Source organism: Austrofundulus limnaeus, unplaced genomic scaffold (assembly GCF_001266775.1).
Source record: "Austrofundulus limnaeus strain Quisiro unplaced genomic scaffold, Austrofundulus_limnaeus-1.0 Scaffold115, whole genome shotgun sequence".
Taxonomy (NCBI): domain Eukaryota; kingdom Metazoa; phylum Chordata; class Actinopteri; order Cyprinodontiformes; family Rivulidae; genus Austrofundulus; species Austrofundulus limnaeus.
In genome coordinates this window covers 853,124-863,907 of record NW_013952517.1, presented here as the reverse complement: position 1 = coordinate 863,907, position 10,784 = coordinate 853,124, and the positions used below count along the sequence as shown (strand labels likewise).

Genomic DNA, 10,784 nt, shown 5'->3' with positions numbered 1-10,784 from the left:
AATATCTCAACAACCGTTCATCTCAGCAGCRTCAAATTTCTTTTGCAATATGTTATTAATGTTATCTTTCGACACACGCAATCATATTTATCATGAAAAATCAATGTCGGTGGGACTTTAAAACTAGATTAGGCCAACACGTTGAAAGTAAAAATCTTTTAATACCAGTTTTTGATTGGAAAAAAGGAGGAATAACACATAATTCAGCACTGAGCATCAGTTTATTAACATTACCATGTTTATCACTTATTTATATGTTTACATTATTCTTGAATTCGATAAGCAACTTGAACCCGAAGAGGAAGGTTGGATACATTCTGACAGAATAAAAAAATACARTGGGGGACTTTGTAGGCAGACAATACAAAATATTAAGTAGAATATTTGATATTTTAAGGTTAAAGCATCRGATTAGGATGTTTACAGGAGGAGTGTTGATGTAAACACTTTGAAGGGTGCTTCGAGGACATCTGAAACACTTCTTTTTAATATTTACATTTCCTCCACGGTTACTTCACTTTGCCACGATGCATCAAAGCGTCGGGTCCTTCATATAACAAACATTTGATTTAACTTGTCAAACAGATCGAGACGTCGTGGGGAAAAAAAGGAAGCATTTATCCGTAATTACTTTCCATCCATTCTTGTCTGGGTAATGCTGCATCTTGAAATGTCCCTGAGCCACGACGTTTCTCAATAAGCTTTTTTTTAAAAAACCTCTTGATGGCTGTTTTCATAATGGCTCCATCATCTCATTTGTGTATGCACTTCTGCTGTGGGGGGAAAAAAAAGAGCCACCAATGGCTCAACAGAAGCCAATTATTGTCAACGTCTTACAGCGTGAATCAGAGAAGAAACAAGCAGCCACGGCGTTGTTTTATCCAATGCAACACAGCTCCGCTTTACATTCAGAAGCATTATTGTCAAATAAAATTAAAAAAAAGAGAAAGAAGGCATGGAAATAATGAGGAGGTTTTTGCTGTTTTTATTCCTGCTAAAACCCACTCATTAAAAGTCAACAGGGCAAAACGGGATGGAATTTTCTTGGTTGCCGTTAATTGGGAGTTCAAATAAACGGAGCACACATCAGCATGCACATCCAGTCTATGAACTGCCATTCTGCATATATCAGACCTCAGCCTACTGTAAAAATAGTCTTTACATTGACGTGATATGTAGACGTTCGTTTCTTCTCMGTAAGGCATGCTATTATTGAAAACTTTTCGTTGGCGAGGGGCTGAGAATGTTACCATGACAATCCAGAAGCAGCTTCCTGTGGCTGAGCGGTTAGAAAAAAGAAATGTGATAAAAGAAGCTGAGGGGTGGAGTTCACTTTACTATACATCTTTCCACAAGCTCAGATAAGGTTTTCCAGCTTGTCAGATGAAGTGAGTGCAGAAAAGCCAGTGTTTGTCACATACAAAATAAAAAAATAAAAAAATTAATAAACTGCAGGGAATTTTTCAAGCTCGTGGACAAATGGAGATTTATGGCGGCGCAAATTAAAACAGCTTGAAAACAAAAGAGCCGATGCGTAGCAGAAAACTGAAATATACACCTCCAGAAAACAAGCAGGATTTTCTTAACAAATTTCTTGTGAAACTAGTTGCTGAGGCCTGACGGCACCCTGAGAARGATTTCACATCGTCTCTGCTGAAATTAAATGTTTAAAGTGTTTAATAGAAAGCTACATTTGTATTTGCAACTAAACGCAGGATGAGTCAGCATTTTTTTAATGTATATATTTTTTCCTCTTCTTTTAACCACTAGGTTATAAAAGACTTTGTGTCCAACAGACACTTAAATATCAAACTTAATGTCAAGGTGACTTTAAAGGGATACTTCATATGTTTTGAAGTTGGGGAAGATTATGAATAATTAATATCTTACCTGCTGTAGGTATCTTTTTGAATGATCTGTGATAGCCCCGCCCACTAAAACACATTTTATATTTTGACACTATAGCACATATGTACGGCATATCTATCTATATCTGTATATATAAAATACATTCTTCTAACTATTGATTTATTTTTATACACTAGCTTTGGTTCATATGAGACATCTTTAGTTTGTTAAAATGTTAAAAATTAAATGAAAAAAAGTGGCACCTTCATAAATAAAGTGCTTAGGCTTTGTTCCAGATTAAGACCCACATTCATACACGACCAGTGTACGATGCCTGGATAACATGTGTTTTGTCGCCACCTGGTGGTCACTTATTGACACTGCATTTTAACACTGAGTTTATAACATTTCAGCTACTCTAAAGGCTTTTTAAGTGTTTTCTCCCCTTGCTGTGCTCATGACAGGCAGGGGATTTCCTTCATAAATGTAAAATACAAAAAAATAGGTTAGTTTATATTGCATTTTAAACCACACGATTATCTAAATTGGTGTAAAAAAGAAAAAAAAAAAAGAAAACCTCGATCCAGGTATGAGCTACATTGACACTGATTATCATGACCAGCAGTTTCCTGAATTGCCGGGATGCATTTTTTAAAATTTATATGGCGCATAGTGTTTTCAACTACCTTAAGTTTTATTTTTAACTTCCTTCGTTTTTGGTGTCTGGTGCTAAAAACACCAGGGTAAGGCAACCAGATATGGCTATGGTTATAACACAAGTGAGGTCTGTGCATGCTCATGCATCTAGTATTTCTGTACATCAGACAAAACTCCTGAAATTCTCTTCCAATTTACAGAAATGTAAATACAATTTGTCTGCAGCGGTGGCCTCAAGCGTCCATTCGCTGAAAAAAACAGATCTGCTGGTTTGGTTTTTGCTTTGTGATTCCGAGGGAGCACTCGCTCACCCGCCACAGTTCGGAGTTAAAACGTTAAATATGCACACTGATATTGACATCAGTTTGAATCCCATTTCCAGCGGGATGGAGGCAAAACGAAAAACAGATGCAAGTTTTCCCCCCTTGTTTTGGAGAACTGGAGGTCCGACACCAGTTTTTAGACGTGTCGTCGGGTCGCTCAGCTGTGCGTCTGTTTTGGACTTCACCGAGTTCAGACGTAGATGCCTTCTGGGTTTAGGCTGGATGAGACCCGGCTCTGTAGGGCGCGGAGGTCGCTGGGTAAAAGTCGGGAGGAACCGAGTCGCTTCAGAGAGCCGCACTCCACATCTGCAGTGTGAAAACAAAAAAAATGTTTGATCATCAGCTCCTTTTCAAAGATTTATCAAGAATACTCTTGGATAATTATGATGGCTCATTCTGAGGATGACCACCAGGGAGCAGTGTTTCCACACAAATGTAGCCAAAAACCAGGTAATGAGTTTAAAAACGGATCTTTTTTGTAAATCTGATGTTAAGGTAGAGATATTTTTTTCAGCCTGGTTTTATAGATACCGTTGCCGTTGTTGCCCCCTGCAGCTTGTGCAGGCAGCACAGTCACTTTGGTGCCTGTTTGCTGAATGAACTGCTGCAGGTTGACCTGTCGGAGCTCTTTCGTCAGCTGCTCCAAGTCCTGCTCTTTCTCCTGCGGTGGAAAATACAGCGTGACAAGACAATGAGGCCTGTGCCGCGGCAGATACAAGGAGTCTGGCTCAGAGCGAGTGCAGTTACTTCGATGGGACGTTTGCTTTTTCATCAAACAACTGACTCAGATGTTTTCTTTTCATCAGTTCATTACCTCAAAGTGAGTTCATTTTAATGAAATGCAGACGATCCCTCAAGACAATCAAGCAGATAATGCTGTTAATACTATTTCATATTATAATGGCTACAGAACTTAATTTTATACCAGGAAGCATGATCCACTGCACATCTCTGCAAGCAGGGTTTTGCTTTCTATGTTTCCACACTTTCTCAAACCTACTTTCATCATCACTTTTGAAGCCAAATGCAAAAGAGATTATGTTCAATTTTGGCATTATCAACGCTGCAAAACTCATTAAACAGAGGAGAAATGGGTCTGACCTGAAGTCTCTTGCCTGACTGGCAAAGCGAGCGCTCCAACGCCTTGCAGCTGCTGTCCAGCCGTGCCGTTTGTTGGCTTTGCACCTCCAGCTCTTCTCTCACTTTCTGCAGCTGGGCTTGCACCTGCAATCCAAAATGGAAAAAAAAAATACTGGTAAAAACTTCAAAGGAACACAAAAAAAGGAGATTATACCTCAGATTTTAACAGAAGAGATGAATTTTAATGTGCAAAAACATTTTAAATTGATGACGTGATAATTGGTTGGGTTGTAAGTGGAGAAAATATAAGTTTGAAGTTCTTTTCAATGCAGGAGCTTGAGATAAACCTTTCGTTTGTCAGTTGTTCAATGTAAACATGCCTTTCTGTTTGCAGGCTGGTATGTATTTATAACCCTATAATCCAAGTTTAAGTGATCTGTACCTCCTCCTCCTTCACCTTCAGGTTGAGCTCAGCCTCCCGCTCCAGGCTGGCCTCCAAACTCTAAACAAAACAGCAAAAAAATAAAAATAAAAAAGATCACACAAAGCTAAAGTAAGACCTGTAATACACTGTTTTACAAGCTCAAATAAAAATAATAATAATTTCTGTTCACCCTGCCTTCAACAAACATTGCTTAAAGCTCTATCATACAAAAAAGCAGCCGTATGTTAACACCATCGAGTTCATTTAAAATGAAGGAAGGGAAACTGGAAAATCCTTCTTTGAAGATGTTTTGTGGCAACCCTAAATATCACAACCTCAACACTAAAGAGGAGAAGGACCAGGCAGCCTGTTATCAGTGCACAGTTCAAAAGCCTGCCTCACTGATGGTATGGGGGCGCATTAGTTCCTATGGCATGGGCAGCATCGACAAATACAAATCATTGCTTTTTCTTTTATTTTCCTTTTAATTATCATTTTTATGTCTTCGCTGTTGTGTTGAGGCTTTTGTTGTTGTGTTGTGGGCTTTTATTGCAGTGTTGTGGCTTTTGTTGTTGTGTTGAAGCTTTTATGGTTGTGGTGTGGCTTTTGCCATTGTGGTGTGGCTTTTGTTGTTGTGTTGAGGCTTTTGTTGTTGTGTTGTGGCTTTTGTTGCTGTGTTGTGGCTTTTGCCGTTGTGTTGTGGCTTTTGTTGTTGTATTCAGGCATTTATGGTTGTGGTGTGGCTTTTGTTGTGTTGAAGCTTTTATGGTTGTGGTGTGGCTTTTGCCATTGTGGTGTGGCTTTTGTTGTTGTATTGAGGCTTTTGTTGTTGTGTTGAGGCTTTTGTTGTTGTGTTGTGGCTTTTGTCGTTGTGTTGAGGCTTTTGTCGTTGTGTTGAGGCTTTTGTCGTTGTGTTGAGGCTTTTGTTGTTGTGTTGAGGCTTTTGTTGTTGTGTTGTGGGTTTTGTTGTTGTGTTGAGGCTTTTGTTGTTGTGTTGAGGCTTTTGTTGTTGTGTGAAGTCTTTTGTTGTTGTGTTGTGGGTTTTGTTGTTGTGTTGAGGCTTTTGTTGTTGTGTTGAGGCTTTTGTTGTTGTGTGAAGTCTTTTGTTGTTGTGTTGAGGCTTTTGTTGTTGTGTGAAGTCTTTTGTTGTTGTGTTGAGGCTTTTGTTGTTGTGTGAAGTCTTTTGTTGTTGTGTTGAGGCTTTTGTTGTTGTGTTGAGGCTTTTGTTGTTGTGTTGTGGCTTTTGTTGTTACAGAACACAAAGCAAAGATGTGTAAAAGCTCAGTCTTACCTGAGCACGCACTAAGTACTCTGAAAGTCTGGCTTCACAGTCGTGCACGCGGCCCTGCAGCTCTGCTAACTGCTGCTGCAGCTGCCGCTCTCCGTCCTGCTCGATCTGCAGCTCGTTCTGCCAGAACTCCTCCTCCTCCACCTCCGCGTCGTTCCTCCTCACCTGCTGCTCCAAAAGCAGCAGCTCGTCCTCCAGGTTGCCCTCCTGGTAATTAAAGAAAACACAACTGCTTTAAAGAGAAGCTTATTTGATGTTTTTTTTAAAGAGTAAGGGCACCCACATCGCTGCTCTGGCCTGTGACCTCCTCCCAGTCCTGCAGCTCGGCCTCACAGCCCAGCAGATGGCTCTCCAGCGCCTGGAGCTTGTCCCTCTGCAGCTGCACCAGTTGGTTCAGCTCTCTGGCAGGACTCCCGGACAGAGACGCAGTTCCTCCACCTCCCAGTCTGCTCAGGTTCAGGTTCACGCCACGATGCTGCGTCTGCTTGGCTGAGAGTGGAACGGTACGGAGAAAAAAAGAAATGGACATTTAATTGTTTTTCGTWAAAAAAAAAAATAACACCCTCCTTAACCACATGTAGTACCTTCAGCATCTCTGCTTTTTCCAAAGATTTCCCGCAGACCCCTGGCGCCCCCGGTGAAGGTCAGCGACTTGCGTTTGGGCTCCCTTCGTTTGAACGAGCGGTCCGTCCCAGACGAGCGAAGCTTGGCCAGAGGTGGGAGGCTCTGGCGGTAGAGCCCCCTCTCTGGGACACGAGCCAGCCCCTCGGAGGTCGGCCGCTCGCTGATGGACGGGCCGTTTCTCTGGAGGATGAGCTGCACGTCGCCGGCGTACTGACCCCACTTGTTGAGGGACACCACRGGGTTTTCGTGTGGAGCCAGGAGGCGCTCCGTGTCACGCCATTTCTCAATCAACGTGTAGCGGCCGGTCCGTCCTCGGGTGAAGAACACAACACCAGACTCAGGTTGAAAAAGAAACGGGACATTTGAAGTTTAAAGGGATCACTGATTAGTTGTAACATTAGACTTTATTTGATGAACATTTATTTTAAATGTAAAATAAAGACTGTAAAAAACACTGTAGGCTGTTTAGTAAATTTTTAAAATATATATTTTAACATGGATGGAGACATTTTATTTACACACAAAGCATTCTGGGTAAATGATGACGTGGATAGGTCCTCDGTGTGAGCGAGCTATATCCACCCTGAAGGTTAATCTTGGACAATATCTGATGATCGACTCTTTTAAATGAAACCAGAGAGCGTTGACAGAGAGGAGAAGGTAGAAATGACTCAGCCTGGAACTGAAAATATAGATGGAGGACAACAGAGCTGCTTCATGGAAGAAGAACCTCAGCTTAGCCTGATAGCTTTTGTTCTAGCGCCGACACTATATTGCCTTATATGTATTAACTCGGCGCTAGAGCGACAAACAAGCTAAACTGAGGTCCTCCATCCATATTTTCAGTTGCTGAGTCATTTTTGCGTTCCCCTCTCTGTCATGTGGATGGAGGACCTCAGTGACGAGAGGAGAATCTGTAGCGCTGAGCTAATACATATATATGGTGAAAGCGTCGGGGCTAATGCTAAAGCTAACAGGCTAAGCTGAGGTTCTTCTTCCATGAAGCAGCTCTGTTGTCCTCCATCCATATTTTCAGTTACAGGCTGAGTCATTTCTACCTTCTCCTCTCTGTCAACGCTCTCTGGTTTCATTTAAAAGAGACAATCGTCAGATATTGTCCAAGATTAACCTTCAGGGTGGATATAGCTCGCTCACACTGAGGACCTATCCACGTCATCATTTACCCAGAATGCTTTGTGTGTAAATAAAATGGCCCCGGCCGTGTAATATATTTTTAAACTTTTAGTTTAAAAATGATAAAAACTGAACATCCTACAGTATGTTTACAGTCTTTATTTTACAGTTAAAATATATGTTTAAAAATAAAGTCTAATGTTACAACTAATCAGGGWTCCCTTTAAAGGCCAAACTTTGACTACGTTGAGAAGCTAAACTGTAAAACTAACTATAAAAAGGGGGAACAGCACTAATCCTGCTATTTTTCATTGACAAATAATAATAAGTACCTGTACTATAGGGAAATATAAGTAAAAAGCATTTATAACAATAATAATAAGTGTTTGTTCTCATGTTCAAAACATCTCACCAGTGTGATGGGTTAAAAGTTTTACTGTGGGAAAAATTCAACTCAACAAGCAGCAATTGTGTCGTCCGAGGGTTTAATGGTTCTCCGCTTTTTGTGTGTGCGTCTGTGTACTCCTCCATTCTAGTCTGTACACATACAGATAAGAGCTGAACTGTTCCACCCTCGTCCCCCGCTGCACAGCAAGGGTCCTTGTAAAAAAGAGGTGCATTCATCACCACAGCCATTTACATCAAAGCGCCCTGGCCCGGACAATAAAAGGCCGAGCTGACAAAGGGGGCCGGTGAATGCGCTGCTTTCTACACTGTCACTGTGACGGACGTGCTTTAACTCCAACGTGTCCCTGGTTAGAGACAAACTCAACTCGAAAACAAGGCAAACAAACAAACCCCCTAGATGCAGCGTGTGAAGMTGTTGTCGCTGCAGCCACACTGCACTCATCAATAAACTCAAAAAAAAGACTGCAGCATGACTCATCTGGTTCTGTAAGGGGCTGTTTATGATGAAAATCTCTGTAACCCTCCTGTCACTTTTTATTTGTTGTGCAATTTCTCACTGCAAATCAGTTTGACATCTTGCCCACCCAATACTGGACACAGTCCACATCATAAAAATAGATCCCATTTCATCTAAACCAGTCGGACTAYGATTTGTTTCATCATCAAATTAATCTTTTGAATTTGTCACTTGTGCATTCTTTATTATGGACATGTTTTGAGCTTACCGATGGCTTGTGCCAAAGCAATGACCACTTCCTGGCAAGTGGTGAACTCTGTGACGCCGCACACGATGCGCTGCACCCCGTCCACCCACACTTTCAGCTCCATGGCCTTCATCCAGAGGCCCTCATTCCTCCACACCACCAGAGGGAGCTACTGGCTTGTGTGTTTTTCATCCTTAAAATAAAAATAGACATTCAATCAATCAGTCAATCAATAAGTTTGTTCACTCAATTCAACAATTTTCCTCATTATAACATACAAACATATTTTCGTTTAACATACAGTATTCTATGCATGAGTGAAAAGGGAGCAGGAAGAAGAAAAACCTTGCATAAACATGCTCCTTTCTCAACTTTCTCAATCACTATTGTGATTCGTTTCCCATCCAAGTCATCTCAACTTTGCCATGCTTCTCCTCTTCCATACTTTGTCCTAGAGCTGCCATTGTAATTTCTATCTGTAAAGGTCCTGTGCCAAATGATTGCTATGCCTTTTGGTACCTGCACAACTTGTAGTTTTTGAAATATTAATGTTTAAACTTTATTCCAAATTCATGTAATGGGAGTCAATGGGGCCTTGTAATGGTCCAATACTGCCCCCAGCTGTACTCAACTTGGTACTGCACCATAGTTTCATAATATTTAAACTCAGTAGTTCAGTGATTACAATATTAATATGATTGTATTTTGATGTTTTACTGTAATACTGTCTTTATGTTGTCCTATTGTTGTAATACATTGCACTCAAGTGTCAAGAATTGCATTGGCAAGGTAAACTCTTTCTGTATACTGTACATACAATCTAATCCCTGCGATTGTCTTCAGCCACATCTCATATATTCTCATGATGAGCACTGTGGGCTTTCATGCGGGAGATCAGGGTTCAAATCCAGCTACTGCAACTTTAACAAAAATCTCTTTAAACTTCATATTGTCACACAATTACCTTAATTACAAACACCTGCTGACGTGACAGGCACAAGCTGGTATAGAAAACACATTTGAACTTGGTCAAAGTTCATTCTGAAAGTCCAATGCTCCTGCCTACATTGTCCTAGAGCTGCCATTGTAATTTCTATCTGTAAAGGTCCTGTGCCAAATGATTGCTATGCCTTTTGGTACCTGCACAACTTGTAGTTTTTGAAATATTAATGTTTAAACTTTATTCCAAATTCATATAATGGGAGTCAATAGGGCCTTGTAATGGTCCAATGCCCCAGCTGTACTCAACTTGGTACTGCACCATAGTTTTTTATATTTAATCTCAACAGTTCAGTGTTTACAATACTAATATGATTGTATTTTGATGTTTCACTATAATATTGTCTTAATACTGCTCTATTGTTGTAATATTATGCATTTTTGTGTCAATAATTGTTTGGCAATGTGGCCTCTTTCTGCACACATACAAACCAACCCCTGCCACCACCTTCTACCACAGCTCCATTGGTCTAACAGTCTATGTCATGAACTTTCATGTGGGAGATCAGGGTTCAAATCCCAACTAATGCAACTTTAACAAAAAATCTCTTCCAACTTCATATTGTCACACAATTACCTTAATTACAAACACCTGTCGATGCGACAGGCACAAGCTGGTATAGAAAACACATTTGAACTTGGTCAAAGTTCCTTCTGCAAGTCCAATGCTGCAGGCAAACCCATGCTGCAGTGACATGCTACATGGCAATGCACACTTGTTTTTACATCGTAAAATCCCATGTCTAGTTACAATTACTTTTTTATGGCCACATACATTAAATCACAAATAGAATCTGCAAACAATATATCATTCTCCTCGTTAACTCAAAAGTGTATAAGACTTAATAAYTTTTTCCTTATAAAGTATTTTAAATTGATTTAAAGTAGAACGTTTTTTTCAAATCGTCATCCAAACTATTCCATAATTTTACCCCATAAACTGAAATACACATTTGCTTTAAAGTAGTACGCACAGTTTTACTTTAAATCACAAATAGAATCTGCAAACAATTTATCGTTCTCCTTATTAACTCAAAAGTGTATAAGACTTAATAATTTTTTCCTTAAAAAGTATTTTAAATTGATTTAAAGTAGAACTTTTTTTTCAAATCGTCATCCAAACTATTCCATAATTTTACCCCATAAACTGAAATACACATTTGCTTTAAAGTAGTATGCACAGTTTTACTTTTAAAATCGTATTTTTTTTTTGCTTTTTTCTGTCATTTGAACTTAAGACAAAAAGCTTTTGTAAATTAATTAGCAATAATGTCTTTCTTGCTTTAAATATAACT

General features: G+C 39.9%; 1 protein-coding gene across 1 annotated transcript; it reads right to left on the bottom strand.

The window, feature by feature from the left end:
• Positions 1-202: 202 nt before the first annotated feature.
• rassf8b (Ras association domain family member 8b) lies at positions 203-8,683 on the bottom strand (the record flags this gene model as incomplete). Its single annotated transcript, XM_014014493.1, is given in 8 exon segments — positions 203-3,134; positions 3,360-3,489; positions 3,930-4,052; positions 4,351-4,410; positions 5,624-5,827; positions 5,904-6,109; positions 6,205-6,555; positions 8,512-8,683. Coding segments are annotated over 8 exon segments (1,302 nt in total). The 3' UTR covers positions 203-3,018.
• Between the last annotated feature and the right edge of the window lie 2,101 nt (positions 8,684-10,784).